The 26,518-nt window shown below is 47.8% G+C and overlaps 1 protein-coding gene across 1 annotated transcript; it reads right to left on the bottom strand.

The window, feature by feature from the left end:
* Positions 1-169: 169 nt before the first annotated feature.
* Positions 170-26,518, bottom strand: trpn1 (transient receptor potential cation channel, subfamily N, member 1; the record flags this gene model as incomplete). Its single annotated transcript, XM_047019668.1, has 30 exons — positions 26,228-26,518; positions 25,852-25,953; positions 23,619-23,714; positions 22,850-22,963; positions 20,836-20,940; positions 20,173-20,271; positions 18,952-19,053; positions 18,457-18,558; positions 18,276-18,374; positions 17,817-18,017; positions 17,592-17,693; positions 17,375-17,473; positions 17,146-17,274; positions 16,594-16,743; positions 16,371-16,487; positions 16,072-16,170; positions 15,712-15,912; positions 15,487-15,585; positions 15,102-15,305; positions 4,059-4,160; positions 3,878-3,976; positions 3,634-3,768; positions 3,324-3,431; positions 3,032-3,229; positions 2,471-2,680; positions 1,889-2,382; positions 1,608-1,779; positions 1,100-1,490; positions 516-935; positions 170-225 (listed from the first exon to the last, which is right to left on the bottom strand). Coding segments are annotated over exons 1-30 (4,704 nt in total), but the record flags the coding sequence as incomplete, so codon positions are not given.

The raw sequence follows: 26,518 nt of genomic DNA, 5'->3' as shown, positions 1-26,518 counted from the left end.
TCGAGAACCATAGAGTTGTAGGAAAACCATGGAGTGCAACCATGGTAACAAGAACAACATCAGGTGGAACTTGTGTGTGCTCACCCTCAGGCTGGATCTGGGTTCTCTTCTTGGTTCTGTTGCGAGTCAGCAGGTCCAGAGACCCCCGGGGCCCCCGGTTGCCCCCCCCCTCTGGATCCTCCTCTTCAGACTTCAGCTCTCCCCCCTCCCCAGGACACACCTTACCTGGGACACACACACACACAAGCACGTACACACAGACACGTGTGCACACACAGACACTCACACACATATACACGAGTCCACATGCACACAGTTTAGGATTTACTCTACAGGTAAACATTTATGTTCCAGTAAAACCCGTTCCATACCAGATAATTGAATGTGTATAGTCCTTCTTACAAGCCGTCACCAAGAGATTCAAAGATAACCACCCTCCACCCTCAGATCAGCGCCTAGAACCAAGCTGAACCCTCAGAGCGGACGCTAGAGAGTTGAATCTAGTCCCGGCTCACCTGCGTGCTTGCAGAGCACCTTGGCGTAGTGATACAGGTGCGTGACGAGGTTGAGGGGAGAGGGAGTTCCTGACTTGCGGCTCATGTCTCTGATGAGGACGGCCCGGCCGAACTTCCACTCTGCGTCGGAGCGCGCCTGGATCCTCTGGTAGGTGTTGCTCATCATGGCGATGAGCAGGTTGATCAGCACGATCACCGTGACAACCAGGTAGCTGCCGAACGCCAGGCGGGCCAATAGGGCGGCGGTGGGCGGGGACTGGCGGAGAGGGGGCAGGGCTTCCGGGTCGGTCAGACCAAAGAGAGCGAAGAACAGCAGGACGGACAGCTCCAGGGGGGTGTGGCTTGGCTCTGGCTCCTCCTCCTCCCCGACGCTTGGCTGGTCCCCCGGCGATGTTGGGGCCGTGGCGTTGTCAAGGAAGTCTGAACGAGACAGGAAATCCTTTTGGTGGTTGTCACGGGGGGTCAAGGCAGGGTCTAAGGTTTGCGTACTCAAGAGACAGGGATGGGGGAGGCGGCGAGATCTAGGGGTAAAGGTCATGTTGGGTTCAGGGTTAGGGCTAGGGGGTCAGGGTGCGTGTACTCACGGCCAGGGCTGGGGGTGACGGCGGGGTCAGGGTGTCTGTAGGGGTACACAGGCTGGCAGAGCGCGGTCAGGCTGAGGGTGAAGGCGGTGTGGAACAGAGCCAGGATCACAGCGAACCTCCCCAGGTCCCTCAGGAGGTCTCGGATGATGACGGCCCAGGGCCCGAACAGGTGGTGGAACGACAGGAAGTCCAGAAGCTGCACGAAGCCCAGCGCCATGGCAACCGCCAGCAGTGCGTTCCGGGCGAACAGGCAGTGGAGGTGGGCGGGGCTGAAGCCCTGCAGGACCACAGCCAGGAAGTGACACAGGAGGGCGGAGCCGGCGAAGAGCAAGACGAGGACGCGGACCCACGCTAGCCCCGCCCTCTCTCCTGGTTGGCTCAGCTCTGACACCTGGACGCACATACAAGACACACTGTTACAGCCACATATGTCTCCGTGGTTGTAAGAAGTAAAGAGAAGTTTGTTTGTTGTATTTGGGGGAGGATATCCCCCCCCACACACACCCACCAGCATCCCAGCCATCCAGGACAACAGCAGCCAGTCAGTCCAGCTGGGCGTGAGCCGGCCGAGGTGGGGGGGGCTGAGGGGGGGGTACACCGTGGTGAGGATGAGGAGGAGCAGGAGGAAGAGGTGGGACACCAGGTGGGACATGAACTTCACGATGGGCACAGTGTTGTACCTGGGAGGGTTGGTGGGAGGGAGGGGTTAGGGGGGGGGACAGTGTTAGCTGATAGATTAGGAGTACACTTGATACTTGACACTGTGGGAGTGTGTGTGTCTCACTCTACCTGTGTGTGAGCGGGAGGGAGAGCGCCACCCAGAGCGCGGGGCAGAGCAGCATGGCCATGAAGAGCAGCAGGAGCCTCCAGGGGTCCCAGTGAGCCAGGCAGCCCAGCCACAGCTCAGACAGGTAGGCCTGGACGGCTGGCTGGGCCACCACCCCCTGCAGGCCAGCCTCCAGCAGCAGGTCCAGCTGGCTCAGCCCCCTGTGGTCCACCGAGCACAGCACCACCCCGGTGCCCAGTCCTGACCCTGGTGCGGACCCCGGTCCGGGCCCGGCCACGCTCATGGACGCCATACTGAGCAGGTCCGAGGCCACGCCCTCGCAGTGCCCGGCCGCAGCGGATAGGTCGGCGGAGCGTTCCTTCTCCCGCAGGGCGGCCAATCCCAGCGCCCGGGAGAGGCGGACGGCGGTGTCCAGGGGGGCGGGGGACGACAGGATGAACTCGTCCAGGGAGAGGTCAGAGTTCAAACGGCCACACACCATCAGGTCAAACACAAACTGGGGAGCAAATCCACACACACATATATATATACATTTGTTTGTTCAGTATGGATGTGTGTGTGTGTTTGTATGTGTGTGTCCAGACCTTCCTGTCCTCCAGCAGTCGGAGTGTGTTGTTGTCGGCTCGCCTCAGCAGGAAGCTGAGGCTGTGCAGGTGTGTTTCCATGGCGGCGTACTGGAGTGGCGTCCTGCCCGCCTGGCACTCCACGCCTGTGTTGCCGCCACTCTCCACCAGGTGGCGCACCACGTCCAGACAGCCGGCCTGGGCAGCACAGTGCAGCGCCGTCCAGCCAGCCTGCACAGGAAAAGGGACGGGGTAGCTCAGATCTTGGTTAGCTAAAATCTGCTTAGCTAAGTGCTAGGTTAGCTAGGATATGGGTTAGCTAGGTTAGTTAAGAGCTATGAACTTGATCAACTGGGTTAGTTAGGTTAGTTAAGAGCTATGAACTTGATTAACTGGGTTAGCTTGGTTAGTTAAGAGCTATGAACTTGATTAACTGGGTTAGCTAGGTTGGTTAAGAGCTATGAACTTTATTAACTGGGTTAGCTAGATTAGCAAGTTGGATAATCATATTGTCTTGGAGCTGTTTGTCTACCTGTCTGTCTTCCTGGACTCACCCGCCTGTCTCACCAGTCTATTTCTCACCTGGTCAGTGATGTTGATGTCGGCCCCCTGGCCCAGCAGCTGCCTCACCATGGCGACGTGTCCGCTGGCGGCGGCCAGGTGAAGACAGGTGCGCCCCGCCTCGTCCCTCAGGTGTAGCAGAGGGGCGGAGCGGCTCAGCAGCAGGCCCACCACGGTCACATGGCCACGCTGGGCTGCCAGGTGCAGGGGGGAGGAGCCCTGGGGGAAAGGGGAGGGGTCAGCGAGAGCACCCACTTGGACGCGTAGGCAAGAGCATGCACTAATACACACACACTGGGAAGTGGGGGGGTACCTGGACATCTGTTTGTGCGTCAGCCTGAACACCTGGAGAGTTGAGCAGCAGTCTGACCACTCCCTCGTGACCTGACTGGGCGGCCAGGTGGAGAGGAGTGTATCCTGACTACACACACACACACGCAGGTGAGTATTCCATCAAAGCAGCCTGTTAGCTTCTCTACCCTGTTACTTATTCCCACTCACACGTATTGACAGATGCTCTGTCAGAACACCATGTACGCAGGGGGATTCAAACCTACAACCTGATGATATGCAGTCAAATGCCCAACCCCTGAGGTATATCCGTCCCAACCCCCTGTGCTTACCTCCGCCGGGGGGCCACCCCTGGGGCCTGCACCAGGGGCATCACTGCGCATGGTGGCCGGAACCTGGGTCAGTAGCTCCCTCACCGCCTCCACCTGCCCGTGACACGCTGCCACATGCAGCGCACTCAGCCCTGTCTGCACACACACACACACCACACAAACTGCTTACAGGGATGTGATATGGCAGTGGTAGTCTATGAGCACGCAGGCCCACACAGGTTGTGGGTGAGACAGGGGTCGGTACCTTGGTGCTACTGATGCTGAGAGAGAGGCTGTGTTTAAGGACCTCCAGGAGGTGAGTGTGCCCCCTTCTGGCTGCCAGATGAACTGCAGTCATCCCCTCCTGCAAACACACAGGAAAATGCTGGTAAATGTATGTGTGTGCATGGTGTATGTGTGTTTAATTCAATGTGCGTGTGACTCACAGCATCCTCCAGGAGTGGGGGGGCTCCAGCCTCCAGCAGGACCTTCACCACCTCTGCATGGCCCCCAGAGGAGGCCAGGTGGAGGGGCCCAGAGCCACTGGTCTGGGGACACATGATTTAAGAAAAGCCCTTATGAAAAGGTTTGAAAGACTATGGAAATTCAAAACAAAATCTATTTTAAAGTTGTGACTTAAGGTTTGTTAAAAGCCAAATTCATCCTAAATCTACTGATGCAGAAAACCATTTTTGTTTATTCCAGTACAGTACCCAGGTATTGACCTGACAGCACTGTAGCTTTGCTAGTCTTATGAAACACCTTATTTGAGTATAGTCATTTTAATGTACTTTCTTCTGAGGATTTTAGTGAGGAGTGGGACTAAATGGAGTTAGATTAACTGAAGTTTGACTCCTCCTTCACGCCAATCAACTCATACGCATCAGTTGAAGTACGAAGGAGTGCAACCGAACCTCGAACTGCCCGTTTTCAATTACGAGGTCTGCATAAAGTCTCTTCGTTCCTTCCTTGTGCTGGCATGTTCGTCACGGGATTAATAAAGTATCTATCTATCTATCTATATGCATGGGCGTCGCCTCAATGTAACTTGAGGGGGTCACGTCCCCCTCACTTAAAAAGTTGTTTGGACCCCCACACATTTGAGATCAAAATATTAGTGCATGACTGGTCTACGATCTAGTCCAGCGATCTTTCCATTGCTTCACAATCAAATCCGTTCCACTTTATCAGTAGGGAGAATACCCATAATAATAGAATTCCACTCCGCGTTTTCTAGACAAACAGCATCACGCACGCAGATTCAACTCCCATACTCTTTGATCGACGCATTGCGCTTGCAGCTAGCACTTCAGACATCGACTGTTCCACAGACAAAATAAACATAAGGTTTTTTTCGAGGAAGAGGAAACTAAGTCAGAGTTGCCAAAGTTTTCCCTTCAGTGGCCAAAGCACCCTCATGAGGCATTCTCTGACTATAATAGCTTTAGTTAAGTCACAAAGATCCTTCTGCAAACATTATAATTATAGCTAGCTAGATAAGCAAGTTTTTTACCTACATGTAGCACAATACCATACTTTATTTACCCATTACAAGTGGAACACCATTTGTTGATTTCTTAATCTGGGTCTGAAATATGTTGTGCATTTGGCTGTGTTCAGAGATAGGGGTCTGTTTCTGGCAGAAAGAGATGACTAGGATGTTTTCATGACGTTGTAGTAATTGACTTTAGGCAACTATCTAGGCAACTAGTGTTCACGTTCAATCACCATGGTAACATGATGACACATTGAAGATGTCATGAATGCATTCCCTGTTTATAAGTGACAAGCATTCGACTTATACTCAGATCCATGAACACTTCATATAAAGGTAAGACCTCGATCCTAAATCAAACATGTAAGCTACTTTAAAACATTTGTTTAAAATGTACTTTGAATGTATTTGAAAAACAATCATATCTGCGCTCATAAACATATAAAGGTTAGATCTCGATCCAAAATGTAAGCTACTTAAAAAAAAAAAAAAAACTTTAACAATGTTGGCCTTTTAGTCTAAACAGCAGATTTACAAACAGGCTCTTTCCAGTTTGGCCTCCAATCCAGATCATTGTTCTACGTCGTAATGATTAGAATGTTTAAAGGAACAGAGTGACGTCCGATATTCTTTCAACACATCAGTAGCACAGCGCGTACTTATTTTTGTGCATCTTTCATGAAATATCTCATTTTCAATTTATTATGAATGTAGCAAAGGAACAATTAATCCTGATAAGAAAAAAGACAAGGTAGGTCAACCTTTCAACACTGATTATTTAAACAGTTGACTGATATGGCTGTCCTGATGGTTGTTTGTGGAGTGAACTCAATATATTTTTCATATTATATTGTTTCACAGGAGAAGGAGCCTTTCCAACGAGACCTTGAGGCAGATCAAAAAGCCATAGTGAGTCCAACTGTCATCATAAAAACCTATTATTGCTATTATTCTTTATTCACCACACAATTACATATTAACACATATTATATTGAGTGTTGAGGGTGTCAATGCAAGTCACTTAATTGTCTCAATTTTCTCAAAGGCCACTGGGGAAAGCCTTTCACATGAGCTTGCTGACAAAGGACACTTCAAGTCAGAAGTGACATCTTCCAAAACAGTGAGCAAACCTCAAAGGAAGACCAACGCCTGTGAAATGAAAAAGGGTGCAGGGGACAGGGAGAAGATGGCCAGACGGACCTGTCTGATGATCGAGGAGAAGCGTCGAGACGTTGTCAGGGCCACAGCTGAGGCTGAGAAGCCCACTGCCAGAGAGAGGAATCTGGCCAGAGAGGTTGAGAAGATGAAGGTGGAGAGGAGAACCTTTGAGAACATGATAGAGGAAGCTCCTGACGGAAGTGAAAGCTCGTGTTCAAGCAGAAGCCCTGGCCAGGGCTCGGACCACCCTAAGGGGCTGCGCCGCCGCCGCCAAGATGAACAGCGTCGCAACAGCAAACTTGGTGAACCTCCAAAGGGCCCTACAGGATCTGGAGGATGGTTAGACCCCTCACCTCAGATCCTGGGAGAAGGAGAGGCAGGAGCTGAGATCAGCCCTGAAGTTGTCTGAGCAGGGCCTCACTTTGGCCACAGCCAAGCTGCTGGAGGCGGGAAATACAGCCCCCAAACTAGCTCAGCTTGGGGGAGAGTTCCAGACGAAGCTCTCTGGCCTCAGAGTTGAAATCTGTGCGGCCCAATCAGCCAGAAAGATGGCAGATGTTAAATGCAACATGACCAGGGCAAATCTCATCACGCTGGAGAGAAACCTCCGAGCAGAAAGTGCAAAGGATGGGAAGATCATCGTCCTGTCCAGTGAGAAGAAGGAGGCAAACCTGATGAAGATGGCCGGTGTCATGACCAAATTGCAAGTCGACTGGAAGGAGAAGGACAAGCGCTGCCATGTTCTGGAAAAGGCCCTGGACGATCATTCGCTTATTTAGATTAAAACCTAGTGTAGCCTATTAGCTTACTTATCAGACTGTCACTTAAGAAACTTTCACACAGTAACTTAACAAACTTAACACAAATCGTTTTATTTGATGTGTGAAAAAAACTAAGAGAAAGCCACATTTATGGGCGGGCAGAGCGCCCCACCGTAAATTCTCCCGATTCTCTCGATGGCAACTCCGGGCCTGAGTAGTATTACTAAATGAAAAATATTTAAGGGGGGGCTATCGGGGTGCTTTGGTCTTTCTTGGGGGTGCTGAAGCACCTGATAGCCCATCTCTAGCTTCGCCCATCTTCGTCACCCTCCCCTTTCTTTTCTGCTTCTACCTGTCGTCTATCCAGGCTTCCCGTGGGGAGTGGCGCAAAAAATATGCGCTATATGCGGCTAATAGGGGCGCATCTCCAAAGCGATATTTGTTGTTGTTGTATTTTCTATATGTAGCTGCTGTTTTGTGTTTCTGCATTTCCTCAATGCTTTATAACATTTAAGAGGACTAAAAGGCTAGAGTAGGCGCCCTATCTCATAAGATTCCACCATCGAATTTTGACATAAAGGAGGGACGGGGGTATGGCAGGCCGTTGTGGACAAAATGTGCCAATTGACGTTCGTGTACAGACTTAACATTTTGCATTTAGCAGACGCTCTTATCCAGAGTGACTGCTAAGGTGAGTAAGGTAAGTAAGCTGAGTCTGGATTTTATGACCTTCTAGAATGAGCATAATTATGAGATACTGGCAGATCTTGGTTTTACCATCAGAGATGAGCTTGCCACACGTGGTGCTACCCTTAGGATCCCTCACTTTACTAAAGGTAAAAAGCAGCTCTCTGCTCAAGAAGTGGACATATCACAGCCTCCTCCGTAGATCGATCCACCCACCCCTATTGCTTTCTATCTGCCTCTCACACAGGTAACTGCAAGATTCGGCTACTGTATTTAAAATGGACCGACAGCAAAGGCTACAAGCTTTGGCAAATCGATTTAATAACGTTGTTAGTCGTTATAACTCTGGAGAGACTGAAGAAGCCAGTGACAACCCTGCAAATTCTGCGACACTGGTAGACAGGTTAGTGCAATGTACTTAAATAGAACCACGATTTGGTAAATTCTTGCCACAAATTGTAATGTTACATCTCTTAAGTCGGCATACTGCACTGGACCAGGCGCTACACTGAACTTCTGCAGATAATTCAGACATCTGTCATGTAGACTTTTCTCCTTCTGTATCGACCACTTCACATACACACACACCCTACAGTGACTAGTAGAGGTAAGTGGTTAGTCAATTGGTATGTTTGGCTTAGCAATTAGGAGACTGAAGTTCAATCCCCAACATGTTGCACTGATACTGAGGGATTCTTCTCTTTACAGACCCTGGAGGAGGTTGTGCAGAAAATCAGTATTGTCATGGACAATCGGACCCAGCTGTGGTGGTAAAGACATCTCCACTGTGACATTGTGACCCCAGAGGTAAGAAAATACGGAGCAGGAACAAACAAAGCGTTTGGTTGATCCTACTGTTCCTGGATGAAACTGAATGTATTTGTGTCTTCAGGGTTTGGTAGCTGTTTCTACAATCAACCAGGAGGTCACAGGAGTGCAGCTCAGTCAAGCACCTTTTACCTGCTGGGCAAAGGGTGAAGGCTGATAACTTCTCTTCAGCAGAGGAAGATTTCTGTGTCATTTGCATGGAACCATCTAGAAATCCAAGACCCAAAGAACTGTGGGTCAAGTGTGTTTTGTGTAGCTATTGGGCCCACCAGGCATGCACTCCAGGCCTGACCAATTTCATTTGTCACCATTATGACAACAACAAAAAAATTGTTGTGGCATATCACTTAGTTTTGGTGCATTTTGTGTACCTGTTACAACTTACCCCAGTATGTGGGGTAGGTTGTAACAAAGGACCACCTTCTATTTGTCATTGTCATAAGTTTATTGTTGCCATTTGGAGTAGACAAATATGGGTACTTTGCCCAAAAATGTAAGATGTGTAGCAAAAAAAAGAGGTAGTTATGGGTGCTGAAGGGAAAAAGTGTTGTTTGAAAATACATTTGTAAATCAGATTATGGCCTGTCGGTCTGATGCTAACTGGGTAGCGACAAATCTAGCGACTTTCTGTTACTATGGCAATCTCCACTTTGATTAAACCTTTCACTGATTTGTGAATGATGACACTTTTGCTTTTTTTAGGCTGGGTTGCACCAACATGGATTAAAATAACCCTATAAATTAATAATAGGGTTAGTAAATCTAGGTTTAAACTGATTTATAATTAATCAGAGATGTGTTGCACATCTTCATTTTAAACTTTGGATTACTGAAACCAAAGAGTATAGAAGAACGAGGCGAAACTTATGCCTTATTGTTAACATTATGAGTAGTGTGTGACACAAAAGTGCAAAAAGTCACTTATCTACATGGTTAGACTATTGATACAGATCAGAATCCATATCTTACGCACCCATAATCAGCGAATCTCACAGCCAAATCAGAAGCGCAATAGAACATTTCTTAAATTAAGCCATCAGTAAATGTTGTTCACTTACTACACCTACAGTAAATGCTGTATTGTCTTTTATATGTTTTTTCGTTATCGATTGTGGAATCCAATAATTAAATACACTAATTTAATGCTCACCACTTGAATGGGGGCTTATTACTTACAAGAGGATTTATTTAAGGTGTGGTCTTAGGGTTGCCAACCGTCCCGAATTGTTCGGGACATCCCAAATTATGGGTGATTTTGATTTGTCCCGTATTCCAATCACAGCCTCACCTGACGATAATAGGCAACTGTGAACGCAACAAAACTTGTGCAAACGTTGCTATGGGACACGGTTGTTGCTTGTTGGTTGTTGCTTGTTGATGACAGTGTGTGTGTGTGAACTGGCCACTGGTGAGGTGAGCGTTATTGTGTCTAAATGAGAAACTAGTTAGTGTCAGCACAACTTAGCCCCGCCCACAAAAAAAATTGTTGGGAAGTTGGGTCTGGGGAAGTAGCCTGGTCCTAACCAGACCTACGTACATTTCATTTGTACAGAGGGTCTGGGATCGCTCCATTGATGAGCGTTAACTTCCTTGAAGGCAGGTACTCTGTTGAAGATTAAAACTATTGGATCTGCCCAGAGTAACTCTGATCTGCCATAACCAATCGCTAGCGTTCACCTTGGCCAACTCCTTCACCACTGCTGTAACGGAGCTAGCTGCCGTAGCTGGAAAATCTAACTTTTTCCGAACCCCGTGGGGAGGAGAGCCACAACATCATGGCCACCAACAAAACTCAGTAAGGAATGTTCTTGCACCGGCTTTAACTTATGGATATTCGGCAGCGTTGCCACAACCGCAGAATAGCTTTGGTCGCATCTTTCTCCGCCGCCATTACTAACTACAACACAAACTAGTGCACGACCTTAGCATTATCATTCTCAGCCACTCCCTCTGTTCGCTGATTGGACCTACAAAAAATGTGTTTCTGAAAACCGAATTCAGAGCCAAACTCCCAGACCTAGTACAGAAGCAAAATCCAAATTGAGCGGACGTACTTAGGAGGGCAGAGCCAGGCAACTGGGGAAGCTCGGTTGGGGGAAAATTATGTCCGAACAGGAGCTGTTCGGACCAATGAAATTGTCAGGGCGGCTTTATACGATGATGGACAGATGATCAACAATAATCAACCACCTCACCTCTGACGAGTAACTCAGCCCAACGGAGAGTTATCAGACTCATAATCTGACTAGAATGAGAAAATTAAGGTTTTGTGAGAAATAAATGGAAGAGTTGCCTGTGAAATAAACTGTTAAAGGGGATTTGATGATCACTGGTCTAATGATAACGCTATTCTCTGTTGTCATCATACTGTTTTTTTAAGAAAGCAGCTGATATTGCCAAAGCGACAGCAATAAGCTAGTGGACTGCCTAGTCGCTTTCACCCCAAAATGGCGGAAGCGTAACACTGCTACTGGGCGCTGGTGTGGAACGTTCTATTGGCTTTCACTTCTTGTCAATATAAGTTATTTGGTTAAACTAGTTTAAACAAGGGTTAAAACAGGATCAGTTCATGTTCAACATGATGGATTCCGATGACATTTAAACAAATTCACAATGTATGTTGAACAAATACTGAACAAAATATCCCTAAATTAATGCATGTGCTTTTTTCCTAAAATGGCAGTAACAAAAAAAAATCAGTTACTGATACTGTTAGTTACCGTTTATAGCCTACCACTACAGCGGCTACACACCACTATAATAAACTCCAATACTTCAGCGGCCTAGCTAATATGGCACGTCAAAGAGCGTCAAACTTTTCGATATTTGAAAAGATGTTGCTGACTGAGTTGATGGAGGAGTTTGGGGTAACAATTGAGGATAAGAGGACTGACAGCAGTACACTAGAGAAGGAGGGTCTGAAAACCATCTGAAAACACCCTGTAGAATAAATTCGCTACCAGGAGCTGGAGAAGTGGCGGTGTTACATCCCAACTGGTTCCCAATTCAACTGGTTCCCCAGCTGTGCGTGCATCTATCAGTCCGCCTCCATCACCAGATTCGTCACAAATTCGCAAACATATTACTGCCGATTTTCAAGTAAGATCTTTGCCTGCTGAGAGTAGGCCAATAGCCTACGTGCGCACTACATTAGGCTACCATTTGCGACAAAATAAAACATTTGCAGGCTCGCATGAAGTGGGATTCGATCCCACTAGAGCAAAAATACATACACACGTAAGTCCGTTGACTGACAACGCGATACCAGCTATGAAATGAAGGCAAAATGATTACGTACTTGTTAACTACGTTGGCCTTCAGGTTACATTTTGATTTGGCTTCTTCTGAATCAACTGGTTCCCATAGACACTACCCGAATTTAGGCTACTAATCACATATTTGGGGTTGTTTGGAGGCAATAGCCGTATTTACCACTACATCAAAGCTCCTTCTGACACCACATAATAAAAATTCATACTAAGAACGTCGCTGCTAACCCAGACAATACGATCAAAATACGCGTAACACAACATGGAAACATTCGTTTCCTATGCAATTTGTGTAGCCTATGGCTGAGTGTTTCTTCGCTATTTCTTTTGAAATCAATTCATTTCATAATTGAATATTCTGAACAAATGTAGTGAGCGCTACATTACAGCCAAGCACACCATAATAAATGGAAGCTAAGAAAATAAAAGATTTGAGTTGGATTCGATACCACGAGCAAAAACACCTGTATTATTACATACCATTGCATTATACCATGAGTCACTGAAGCACATGCATAACATGGTCTCAACATTTTTAAGAACGTTGGCCTTCAGGCAACATGTTTTGGTTCTTCTTAATCAACTAGTTACCGTAGACACCACCCGAATGTAAGCTACTCATCATGTACTTGGAGTTGTCTCAAGGCAATAGCCATATTAACCACCCATCTTTTGGGGTTAGGCTACTGGAGTTCACCCAAAACAGCTGGTTACCTGTTAGGGTTACTTTGCCATGATTATCAGAAGTATGATCATGTCTGTGCCCATGGGTTAGGCGTGCACGTTTCTATATCATGCAGCGACGATTTAAGTATTACTTCGCAATATGTGGTGTCATTAGCCTAAGAGTCTGTGATATCGTGGTTAATATGGCCTTGAGACTACTCCAAGTACGTGAAGAGTTACATTCGGGTGGTGTCTACGGTAACTAGTTGATTCAGAAGAACCAAAACATGTTGCCTGAAGGCCAACGTTCTTAAAAACGTTGTGACCGTTTCATGCATGTGCTTCAGTGGCTCACAGTATAATGCAATGGTATGTAATAATACAGGTGTTTTTGCTCGTGGTATCTTAGCTTCCATTCATGTGCTTGGCTGTAATGTAGCGCTCACTACATTTATTCAGAATATTCAATTATGAAATGAATTGATTTCAAAAGATATAGCGAAGAAACACTCAGCCATAGGCTACACAAATCGCATAGGAAACGAATGTTTCCATGTTGTGTTACGCGTATTTTGATCGTATTGTCTGGGTTAGCAGCGACGTTCCTAGTATGAATTTTTATTATGTGGTGTCAGAAAGACCTTTGATGTCGTAGTAAATATGGCTATTGCCTCCAAACAACCCCAAATATGTGATTAGTAGCCTACATTCGGGTAGTGTCGATGGGAACCAGTTGATTCAGAAGAAGCCAAATCAAAATGTTACCTGAAGGCCAACATAGTTAACAAGTACGTAATCATTTTGCTCACATTACAAAGCTGGTATGGCACGCGGTGTAAGTCAACGGACTTATGTGATCATATTTTTGCTCTAGAGGGATCGAATCCCACTTCATACGAGCCTGCAAATGTTTTATTTTGTCTCCATTTATTTTGTCGCAAATGGTAGCCTAATGTAGTGCGCACGTAGGCTATTGGCCTACTTTCATATTTTCCGCAGCAAATATGAGATCCGACCTGAAAATCGCCAGTAATATGTTTGCGAATTTGTGATGAATCTGGTGATGGAGGCGGACTGATAGGTGCACGCACAGCTGGGGAACCAGTTGAATTGGGAACCATTTGGGACGTAACACCGGCACAGAAAAATTCCTCTCACTTCCATGCTTGATTGCTGGTCCAACCTTCCCATTGAGGTATGACTCCTTTGTGAATCTATACCGCTTTGAAAACTTAATGTCATGAAATTCAATTTTCAAACCCTTTACCCTATTTATATTATAATGAAACTGACCAATAATTGTTGACGCTTTAAGTTGAGTTCTATTAAAAGGATCTACTTACAGGTTATAGAGAGGTCGACTCGGCGGCAGCATAAATATTGCAGCGCGGAAGGATACATGAGTGAATCAACAGTGGTCGAACTGTCAGTCACTGTCGATCAAAGTCGGGAGGATGGCGCTTGGACATTAATCAGAGTTCATTTGTTTAGGATTAGAGGTCACTGAAGAGGAGCAAAGTAAATTCATAGGTAAATTATGTAAATTTATAATCAGTGTTTGTGGTGTTAATATTCAAAGTTGGAAGTTAACTTTACCTTTAGCGCTAGCCAAATTCATACAGTCACCTAGCTCTAACATTACTTTAACGTCAGTCTAGCTACACTCGACATTGACGATTGCCAGCTAGTTAAAACACTATATATTAGTCAACAAAAACAGGGCTGAGTATGAAAGGCACAAGACGGCAATAGACAACTCAAAGGCTATTGAGGAGTTTGCACACAATGGCTGCTGGCTCCAGCAAAAGAGTTGGTTTGTTTGGAACGCATTACAGAAGGGGAGGAAGTACACCCTGAAGAACATAACGAACAAGATGATGTTCCTGAATGTAGCACCAACGCCACAGATTGAGGAGGTAGTACAGCTGCAATGGAAGCTCCCAAAATAGGTCAAGCACAAATGAGAAAGATGTACAAAAGCCTGAACCAGACACAAGCCTGTGTATTCTATACAGTTCAAGACGGGTGCACAAAACGCGTTTGTGGCTGAAGTCCTGATCAGTTTTTCTACTTGGTAACTGGTGGCAAATCACACCTTATCAAGTGCATCCACACAGACGCATCAAAGATACTCTGCAAACTTCCCCCGAGTCCGTGAGGAGAGTGACATGTCTATTTCCACCGTTCTGTTGGCTGCTTTTACTGGCACCGCAGCCTTCAACATTTCAGGCCAAACTCTGCATTCTATCCTCACTCTACCGAGATCTCTAAAGCATCCGTACCAGGGACTTGCTTATATGAAGTGAGGGCAACACTCAAACACAGAGATAATCATCATTGATGCGGTGTCAATGGTTTCAAAATCAATTTTCGCATATATTAAACACTAATAAAAATAAGTATGTATGATTACAGGACATTTTATATTAAAATCCTATCTGTGATAAGGGTCGTGATATGTAAATATAGTCTGTTCTTTAAGTGATACTACTGTATCAGGTTAATGACTAGCTACAGTAACTGAAGCACAGATCGACCCCTGAGCTCCCAGTCTGACCCCTGACCTCCCAGTCTGACCCCTGATCTTCCAGGGTAACACCTGACCTCCCAAAGTTGACCCCTGACCTTGCTGCAGAGTGCCGCTCCTCCCAGGCTGAAGCTGAGCAGCTCCCTGGTGACGGCCAGGCTGCCCTTGGCCGCGGCGATGTGCGTGCAGGTGGCGCCCTCCATGTTAGCCAGCGTCGCTAGCTCGGGACGTTGCCGTAGGAACAGCTGCACCACCTCTGAGTGGTCACTCTCGGCTGCCAGGTGGAGGGGGGTCTGACCTCGCTGCACACGCGCACGCATGAGCGCACACAGACACAGGAACACACATGACCGCCAAAAACATGTACACAGGTGGATGAACATACACACACAACCAAACATGGGAGACTCACAGCCTCGTTATGTCAGAGATTCACTATGTCGGATAAGAACACACACACACAGCTTAACGTAGGAGACTCACTATGTCCGAGGCTGTGATGTCGGCTCCCACCTGCAGCAGCCTGGAACACACCTCCAGATGACCGCACACTGCTGCTAGGTGAAGGGGGGTCTGCTTGCTCTGGAATAGGGAGGGAGACATCAGAGAGGGGGGAGAAAAAGAGAAGGTGGAAAAGAGAGTGAGAGGGAGGGACTGGGAGGGAGAGATAGAGAAAGAAAGACCCATGCCAGTGACAACGACACTGACCAATGACAGCGCGTCGATGCTGGCCTGGTGCTTTGTGACCAATAGGGAGACAAGGTGGGCGGAGCCGCTCTGAGCGCCCAGGTGAAGGGGGGTGAGGCCCAGCTTGGTCTTGGCGTTCACAAATGCATTGTGGGATAGCAGGACGTCTACGATGTCCACATGACCTCGCTGAGATGCCAAGTGCAATGCAGACCTCCCCTCCTGCACACAAATACACACCACACACACACACAAGCACATACACACACACAACGCCAGCTAATCATCATTTGATGGTATACAGATTGTGTCACACACACTCAATAACTGACACACATCCTAACACGGTCCAGTGAGAGAGCAGCAGGGATTGGTCAGGACCTGGTCGAAGACGTCCACTCTGGCCTGGTGTTGCAGCAGGGTCCTCACCACTGTCAGGTGACCTTGCTCTGCAGCCAATAGCAGGGGAGACCAGCCCTTCTGGACACACACGCAGTTGAGAGTTGTATATATTGTGATTTTACTTTAGTCTAATATTGTTTTCTTGCATTAACTGTATCTATGTTTTAATGTCTAGTGTGGACTTGATCCTGTCACTGTCCCTTGATCAGGACATTGTAAATGAGAATTAAATTGACTAGTAAATGGACTTCTCTGGTTAATATAAAGGTCCTGCGTACCTTGTAGTGTTTGTTGACGGCCCCCTGCTGGAGGGAGGGTGCGACGAGGCTCAGCATCACCAGCAGGGCGGCGGTGTCGCCCTGTCTGGCACAGTAGTGGAGCGGAGTCTCCTCGGTCTGGGACACACACACACACACACTCCTTGGTTCAGGGAACACAACACACGCATACAGACATACAGAAACACACACATCCATACGTGCATCACTTCCGTACACACACCTCAGTGGTGACAGCAGTGATGTCAGCCTCATACTCCATCAGGGTTCTGATGATGCGTACATCCTGCCCTTCCTCCTCTCCCTCCTCCTCCTCTCCTGCCTGACCCCTGACCCCTGAAGAAACAGCCAGGTGCAGACACGCCTCCCCTCTCTGGCAGGACAGGGAGACAGGAGGGACAATCAGTGCGCAGAAATAATAATGTCCTGATCAGGACGTTCTTCTCTTTCTGTTAAATGGGGATTATCCATGAAGAGAAGCCCTGCACACATACACCACACTCACACATTCACACACACGACATACTCGCACACGTACACACAGTCACATTAACAACTAACTACGGACTTGACATCACTTCCTGAGTGAGCATGATTCTATGCCTGAAGGAAGGCATCTCATTATACATGCATCCCATGAAGTCTTTGTGTATATCCCATCATATATCCCAAATAATGCCTCACTCTATATACCATAATGCATCAGTCATATATGTCATATATGTCCAATAAAGGCCTCAATAATGCCCATCATGCATCAGTGTTTCCTGCCCACCGTGTTCTCCTGGCAAACGCAGCGACACGCCTCCTCTCGGCTCCTCTGATTGGTCAGATGGAGGAGCAGCTCCTCCACCACGTGGGCGTGCCGGTGACGCACCGCCACATGGAGAGGACTCTCCCCTGCCTGCACACACACACACACACCGTAAATGATAAAGCGTCATCATCTTCCTTCCTCTGTGCTGTGCTGTTCCCTCCTCCCCCCTCCTCTGTCAGGCTGTTACCTTTGACCTCCAGGTGGGGTCTCCCCCCTCCTCAAGCAGGGCTCTCAGCATCTTCACACCTCCATGTCGAGCTGCCACATGCACCGCTGTCTCTCCGTCCTGGGGAAGGGGGGCATGCGAGTGGGATTCATATACTGTGAATGTGTGTGTTTAAGAGTGAATGTGTGTGCGTGTGAGTGTATGTGCACTATGAGAGTGTGTGTCAGCGAGACCTGACCTGCTGCTCCGCGTTGACCTCTGCTCCGCTCTTCAGCAGCATCTCTGCCACCTTCTCGCCCTCTCTCACCCGCGCCGCCATGTGGAGAGGACTCTCTCCAGACTGGTGTGTGTGTGTGTGTGTGTGGAGGGGGGCAACCAAGTAGAGCATAGAAGTAAAGACAGACCATAGTACAAACCCCACTACGGTACAGATCCTAGTACAGATCCCAGTACAGCCTCTGACCTGTCCTCCATGCAGCTGGACGCAGGCTCCGTATCCCAGCAGCACTTGCACCACCTGGGGCCTGCAGCTCTGCACAGCCAGGTGCAGTGCCGAGAGGCCCTGACGAGTACGGCTGTCCAACATCGCCCCCTTCTGGAGGAGAGCACGCACCACAGCCGCGTGGCCACGCCTGGAGGCCGCGTGGAGACACACTTCACCTGACTGGAGGGGGCAGGGGGTTTGGAATGAGGGGGGAGAGAAGGGGAGAGGGACAGGAAAAGGGAGAAAGGGAAAGAAGAGAGAAAGGGAGATTAAGAGAAAAAAGGGAGGGAGGGAGGGATAGGGAAAGAGAGGGTGGGGAGAGAGAGGTCCAAGTGAAGCAGAGTGCTTAAAGCTTTTGTTTTGATGATCTTCAGAGGACAGCATGTGTAGTAGGGACATCAGTACCTTACTGAGCATGTGCAGTAGCGACAGCAGTACCTTGTTGGGCATGTGCAGTGGCACCCCCTTCCTGAGCAGGGCCAGTGCAGTGTCAGGGTGACCCCACTGGGAGGCGATGTGGAGGAGCGTGCTGCCATCCTGAACCAGGAGGACAAGAGAGGGAGAGCTGCAGGCAGCGTGTGTGTATGTGTTTGTGTGTATGGGTATGTGTGTGTGGTACCTTGGTCCTGGCCAGTACGTTGGACTTGAACTTCTCCGTAAGGATCTCCACCACGTGGGCGTGTCCTCTCTCTACGGCGATGTGCAGAGGGGAGCGCTCCAACTGGGGGGGGGGGGGGGCAGGTGTGTAGGTGTATTGAATGGTGGTATGTGAGTGTGGAATGTGTGTGTGTGTGTGGGAGGGTGGTATGTGTGTGTGAATGAATGTATGTGTAGAGCAGCATTTCTGTGTTTCCAACCCAAGAAGCTTCCCCAGAAAGCTTCTCCAGGGAGTGTATTGTGAAACGTTCCAGAGAGACCCGCCCACAGAGGAGGGACTTAGAATGGTTCCTGCGTTTTACTCCCTGGAACTCCATTTAGACCCTAGTTCCAGGGGAAGGTTTCTGCGGAGAGTGCGAGTGTTTGCGAGTCTACTGCATCTGTGTGTATATATGCGTGTAGGCTGTGTGTATACGCTTGTGTGTGAGAGTGTGCGCTCATATGTGTATGTGTGTACCTGGTCAGTGATATTGGGGTTGGCCTTGTTGTGGTACAGAAGCTTCAGCAGTATCTCATCACCCTCAAACGCAGCGATATGGAAAGGAGACTGACCTTCACCCTGCCACACACACATAGACGTACACACACACACGCACGCGTACATACGGATGTTACCCACTGAACTTGGCTGTCCTGAAATGCATGATGGTGTTGCTATGAATGTTAGCCTAAAGGGGGAGACAGAATGCTTAGAATGCGGATGTTTTGAAGACTGTGAACAACAGGAATGATCCATGATTTTGTTTACTATGACTATCCGATTGGTGTTCAACGTCCACTCTTTTTATGATTCAGATGATTTGGACTTTGATTTAGCTGAGCCATTTGTAATAGTAATAATCAAATGTACATGATTGAATGTTAGATGAAACCATTTGATTCACGTTAGAAATGTATCAGTACGTTAAATGTATGACACTGGCAATAAGCAAAACTATTCAGGAGGTTTGTACTGTCCTGTCGCCAGATGTCCGGCTTTTGTGTCAAAATAAATGTGCACTGACACTGATCCTCTAAACAAATGAGACCTAACTATCAACCAAAACTAAAAGGAGAGAACACATATGTCCTGTTCTAGCTACTTGACACTGGCTCCCTGTTACCTTCAGAATTGACTTGAAGGTCCTTTTCCTCACATACAAAGCTCTACACGGACAAGGACCTAGCTACATTGCTAACTCTCTTATAAAGTACACACCAGCTAGAACACTGCGATCATCAAATGCAGGCCTATTACAGGTCACCAGGAGTCATAAGAAGATTGGAGATGCGGCCTTTGTCAATTACGCCCCAAAACTATGGAACCAATTACCCATAGGGAAGCAAACACGCTAGACATTTTTAAAAGACAGCTTAAAACTTACCTTTTTACCAAAGCATTTAACTTATTTTATCTTAGAAGTGTTTACTACTTTTATTAGTTATATTATTGTTTTTATAGATTTGCTGTTTTAATTATAACTTTTTTCACTTGTATTATTGTTTTAATTGATTTTATGTAAAGGAGCTTGAGCTGCAATTCTTGTATGAAATGTCCGATATATAAATAAAGTCTTATTATTATTAATCTGTTTCAACATGGCCGTCAGATTAAGAGGGTAAGATCTGCACACACACATCTGGAGGAGAGGGAGAGGTCAGTACACACACACATACACACACACACACGTGCTCCTACGTTCTGTGTGTTGACTTGCGCTCCATGGTCCAGTAGAACCTTGGCCATCTCCAAGTCCTTCCTCCTGATACAGACATGAAGAGCAGAATCTCCACCGACCTGCACACACACACACACACACACACACCATACACACATACACCACACACACACACATTATATACACACACCTGTATACACCGATGCATGATGGGCATTATTGAGGCATTATTGGATATACTCTGATGCATTACGGGATATAGAGGGAGGCCTTAAATGGGATATTTGATGGGATATATACAAGGGCATCATGGGATGCATGTATAATGAGATGCCTTCCTTCAGGCATAGAATCACACCCACTCAGGAAGTGATGTCAAGTCCGTAGTTAGCTGTGCCTGTGTGTCTGTGTGTATACAGCTCCAGAGGAAGTTGAGAGACCACTGCACCGTTTTCTTTCCTTTACAAATAATTTAAATAGGACAGTTTGAGTGAGGAACAAATGGGTTCAACTTGCAGTGGCCTCTTAAAGTGAACCCTTCTGTTCCTCACTCTCAATTTTCCTTCTCAACGCTGGGAAAGGAAAGAACAAGGTGCAGTGTTTTTTTTTTTATTCCGGAGCTATGTGTATGTGTACGTATGTATGTGTGTGTGTACGTATGTATGTGTATGTGTGTATCTTACCTGTGTCTGAGATCCAAGCTGGGCCTCTGGCAGGGTTCCAAGCAGCTCCTTGACTCCTCCCACATTCCCTGCCTCCACCGCTAGGAGGAGAGCAATGCTGCCATCCTGGAATCAGACACACACACCAACACACGCACACACAGCAACACACATACATGTATACACACACACATACAGACACACTCACACACAGAGAAACATATAAACATACACATACAGTGCCCTCCAAAAGTATTGGAACAGTGAGGCCAATTCCTTTATTTTTGCTGTAGACTGAAAACATTTGGGCTTGACATCAAACGATGAATGTGAAACCAGAGATCAACGTTTCAGCTTTTATTTCCAGGTATTTACATCAGGATCTGATGCACAAATTAGAAAATATCACCTTTTTGTTCGAACCCACCCATTTGTCACGTGAGCAAAAGTATTGGAACATGTGACTGACAGGTGTGTTTTGTTGCCCAGGTGTGTCCTATTACATACATTATTCAATCAATAAATACCACTGAATGTCTACACTCAGGTTCAGATTGGGTAAGATAGGTTTTGTCTATGCAGACTGTATTCAGAGGTGAAAACAACATGAAAACCAGAGCGCTGTCTTTGGGTGAAAAACAAGCAATTGTGAGTCTTAGAGAAGATGGAAAATCAATCAGAGCCATTGCAGAAACATTGGCCATAGCCAGTACAACCATTTGGAATGTCCTGAAGAAGAAGAAAACTACTGGTGTACTAAGTAACAGACGTCGAATAGGTAGACCAAGGAAAACATCAGCAGTTGATGACAGAAACATTGTAAGAGCTGTAAAGAAAGACCCTAAAACAACTGTTAGTGAGATCAGCAACAACCTCCAGATGGCAGGAGTGAAGGTATCACTATCTACTGTTCGCAGAAGACTTCATGAACAAAAGTACAAGGGCTACACCAGAAGATGCAAACCACTCATTAGCAAGAAGAATAGGAAGGCCAGGCTGGAATTTGCCAAAACGTACAGAGGTGAACCTCAAAAATTCTGGGACAAAGTTTTATGGACTGATGAGACAAAGATTAACTTTTACCAAAGTGATGGAAAGGCTAAAGTTTGGAGAAAGAAAGGAACTGCTCATGATCCCAAACACACAAGCTCATCTGTGAAACACGGTGGAGGTAATGTCATGGCTTGGGCTTGCATGGCTTCTTCTGGGACGGGCTCATTAATCTTCATTGAGGATGTAACACATGATGGCAGCAGCAAAATGAACTCGGAAGTCTACAGAAACATTTTGTCTGCCAATTTAAGGAAAGATGCAACCAAACTGATTGGCAGAGCCTTCATCATGCAGCAAGATAACGACCCAAAACACACTGCCAAAACAACAAAGGAGTTCATCAGGGGCAAGAAATGGAAGGTATTAGACTGGCCAAGTCAATCTCCAGACTTAAACCCTATAGAGCATGCATTTTACCTGCTTAAGAGGAGACTGAAGGGAGGAACCCCACAAAACAAACAACAACTGAAAGAGGCTGCAGTGAAAGCCTGGGAAAGCATCAAAAAGGAAGAATGCAAAAGTTTGGTGACGTCAATGGGTCACAGACTTGCTGCAGTTATTGAAAGCAAAGGATTTGCAACTAAATATTAAGTCTTATTCACTTAAATATGTTTTAAGTATATCTGTTCCAATACTTTTGATCACATGACAAATGGGTGGATTCAAACAAAATGTGATATTTTCTTAGTTGTGCATCAGATCCTGATGTAAATACCTGGAAATAAAAGCTGAAACGTTGATCTCTGGTCTCACGTTCATTATTTGATGTCAAGCCCAAATGTTTTCAGTCTACAGCAAAAATAAAGGAATTCGCCTCACTGTTCCAATACTTTTGGAGGGCACTGTATATACACCCACAGACAGAGAGGTGACAGAGGAGAGGAGTAGAGGAGAGGGGTGAAGGAGGAGAGTGGAGGTGGAGGAGAGGAGGGGGGAGCAGAGGGGTGAAGAAAGAGAGGGGGAGAGGAGGAGGAGAGTGTACCTTGTCAGGGGTCAGACGTGCGTCTCTGTTGGAGGCTCGGAGGAGGGTCTGGAGGGGGGGGAGGGAGGGGGGGCACCTGGATGCAGCGTAGTGGAGAGGGAGCTGATGCCCGGGCTGGGAGAGAGAGAGAGAGAGAGAGAGAGAGAGAGAGAGAGAGAGAGAGAGAGAGAGAGAGAGAGCGAGAGCGAGAGAGAAGGAGGGGGGAAAGAGAGAGATGGGGATCGGGGAGTGAAGGAGATGTAAAGAGAGAAGGGAATAGAAAAGAGAGAGGGCAAGGGACGTACAGAGAGAGAAGGAGAAAGAAGGGGGGGTGAAGGGGATGAGAGAGCGAATGGGATCGAGAAAGAGAGAGCGTGTGAGGGAGATGGAGAGAGAAAAGAGGGGGAATAATGATGGCTACTTTTCCAAGGCTAATGTTGGGCGGTATTCTTATGGCACTCTGGCGCCAGTTTTCCCGCCACTGGTTGCCGTGGGAGATCTCACAGCTCTTGGCGACAGGCTAGCCAAGCTCAGCCCCTCTGGTGGAAACTTCCAATCAAACACCAGGCAGGGGGTCTCTCTTCTTCACAAGAAAAACTCACACTCAGAAAGAGAGAAAGACAGGGTGAGAGAGACGGAGAAGGAGGGAGAAAGAGAAAGGGAGGAAGAAAGAGAGAGGGATAGAGAGAGGGAGAGAGAGTTAGGTGAGATGGAGAGACAGTGAGAGCGAGAGACAGTAAGCGAGAGAGAAATAGGGGGAGAGAGGGAGGGAGAGACAGAGAGGTATTACCCCTCCAGGTGTGTTGGGATCTGACTTCCTGACCAGAAGTTTGATTATGTCATCCTTGGCATGGGCGGCGGCAACATGGAGGGCTGTCCTGCCATCCTATTGGACAGAAACGGATCGTGTAAGAGACAGGAATCCAACAAGGACAAATCCCTAAGAGAGCACACACATACACAAGCAGATACACACACCCCAGACACACAGACAATGCCACATTCTTGCTGTGTCACCAAGGGTAACCCAAGCCATCAAACCTCCATTAGAAGGAGCTCTTACCCTCCAACTCTCTCCTCCCTTCTCCTCTCTTGTCCTCCCCTCTCTTCCTCTCTCTTCTCTTTTGAGAGAGAGAGAAAGAAAAGGAGAGCAGAGGAAGAAAGGGACAGAAATAGAAAGAGAGAGTGATGGTCTTTGTCTTACTGGGCTAAACTATCACATCTGGAAAGAGACAGGATATTAATATCTCATACGGACACACACAGGCATGCACACACACTACTGGAAATACCACCTCTCAGTGGTATATTTATTACATTTACATTTAGCAGACGCTCTTATCCAGAGCGACACAATGTCATTTAGCACGGCCGGGAATTGAACCAGCAACCTCCCTAAACTCCCTAACCGCTCAGCCATCTGACCAGTGCAGTCAGAAGTTATTACAACAAAAGGCTAAGTTCTGCTGGGCCTGAGCTGTGCAGATCCCAGAAAAGTAGGCTGTCAGGGAGCTGGAGGTGAGGGCTCGAGGGTGGAAGTAAGGGGTGGAAGTGAGAGCTTGGGGTGGAGGTGAGGGGAGGGGGGTGGAGGTGAGAGCTCAGGGGTGGAAGTGAGGGAAGAGGGGTGGAAGTGAGGGCTCAGGGTGGAGGAGAGGGCTGGGAAGTGGAGGTGAGGGTTCAGGGTGGAGGTGAGGGCTCAGGGTGGAGGTGAGGGGAGGGGGGTGGAGGTGAGAGCTCAGGGGTGGAAGCGAGGGGTGAGGGGTGGAAGTGAGGGTTCAGGGTGGAGGTGAGGGCTCAGGGTGGAGGAGAGGGCTGGGAGGTGGAGGTGAGGGTTCGGGGTGGAGGTGAGGGCTGGCAGGTGGAGGTGAGGGGTGAGGTGGGAGGGTGGTGGAGCTCTCAGCCCAGACTGGAACCACATTCCCTGGCCACATTCCCTGGCTGCTCCCAGCCTTTGGGGGAAACTTAAGCAGCTCTCCCTGGCAAAAGAATGGTCTGCACTGAACCTAGAAAAGCTGTCTCCCTGGCTTCCTGACAGGTTGACTTGCTGGCTTGTTGACTGGCTGACTGAATTTGCTGACTGTCTTTCTGGTTGACTGGCTGTCTGACTGTCTGTCTGACTTACTGACTGGTTGTTGGCTTGTTGACAATATGTCTGTCCAGCTCCTTGACATGTAGTTGGTTGACTGACTGAACATCTGTCTTATCTGTCTGGCTGACTGACCTGTTGGGTGATAGATCGACTGAAAGCTGGAGTTTCTGGCATGGGGCTCCTGTTTGTGTGGTGTGTGTGTGTGTGAGTGTGTGTGTGAGAGATAGAGAGTGTGAGCGGTATGTGTGTGTGTGTGTGTGTGTGTGGGGGTGTGTGTGTGTGTGTGTGTGTGTGTGAGAGACAGAGTGTGAGTGTGAGTGTGTGTGTGTGTGTGTTGTGTCCTCATCTGGACACATGAATCAGCCCTACAGGCTCTGACCCAGCAGATGCAACCCTACACGGTCTGGGGATGCTGTGTGGTGAGAGACGAGACCTCAACACACACACACCCAAACCGCAAGGAGAACTAACTATAAGTCACGCCATGGGTTTCCATGAAACGTCAGAGTGAGATGATGAAGGACACACACACACATGCACACACACACACACACCTACACAAAGAGAGACAACAATAGACTGCAGATTCAGCACAGGGAGACACTCACCCAAACCGAGGGAAACATGAGCTCATATCACACACACACACTCACACAAACACACACACACCAAAATACACACCGACATTTGGACACACTGGCACACCAACAGACAAACCGGTCCACGTACACACCCAGACACACGTACACACACGCAGACACACGGAGGGTTCTGATACAGTGGCTATGTGTGGGAGTGGGAGGTGTGTCTGAATCATAGTTTCCTGACAGGTCATTAACATTGGTTTGAGCAACCTGGGCAGAGAATCACCCAACACTGAGAAATCACTGGGTTTACTGGTTTACCTTCCAGTGCTACCTCCTTATCTCCTCACCTTGCTCCTGTCTGCAGGGTTGACTCCCAGCTCCAGCAGCCTCTCCACCACCGCCAGACGGTTCTCTCTCACCGCCACCATGAGCACCGTCAGCCCTGACTCCTGATGCAGAGACGACACCCTCACGCCTGCTCGGAGGAGCCCCAGCCCCAACCCTCCACCCACACACGGTCCTCAGGGTTCTTAACCACCACCCACCAACCAACCATTGCCTATCATGTTTGATACAAAATGATTGATGAGTCTGTTCATGTATTTATTAATGATTTCCACAACGGAAGAGGGTCTTTGATATCGCAGAGTGCTAATATATTTACAAGACATTTACGGCATGTGTTTCATTCCCCTCCGCCTGATGTCTCCCACCGTACCCTACCTCATCTACGGCGCTCAGCTCCGGGTCTCCACGGTCCAGACCTTTGATGCTCTGCTCCAGCGCGAGCCACTCTCCCCGCAGGCACAGCTGCAGCAGCATCTTCTTCCACCCCTCAAAGCGCTCCGTACACTTTATTTACAAATTGCCCATGTTTGATGAGGATATATCATGATCGTTTTCTCAAAGTCCGTGAAAAGACGAAATGCCCCGTGGCAGGTGGAATTGCGCAAGCAGCATTCTAAGCGTGGTTAAGATAGATCTTAAACTTTAGGGTTCAGAACAGTAAGGAAA

Source organism: Hypomesus transpacificus, chromosome 4, assembly GCF_021917145.1.
Source record: "Hypomesus transpacificus isolate Combined female chromosome 4, fHypTra1, whole genome shotgun sequence".
Lineage (NCBI taxonomy): Eukaryota > Metazoa > Chordata > Actinopteri > Osmeriformes > Osmeridae > Hypomesus > Hypomesus transpacificus.
The sequence above is the reverse complement of the archived record's forward strand: the minus strand, read 5'-3'. Positions and strand labels throughout refer to the sequence as shown.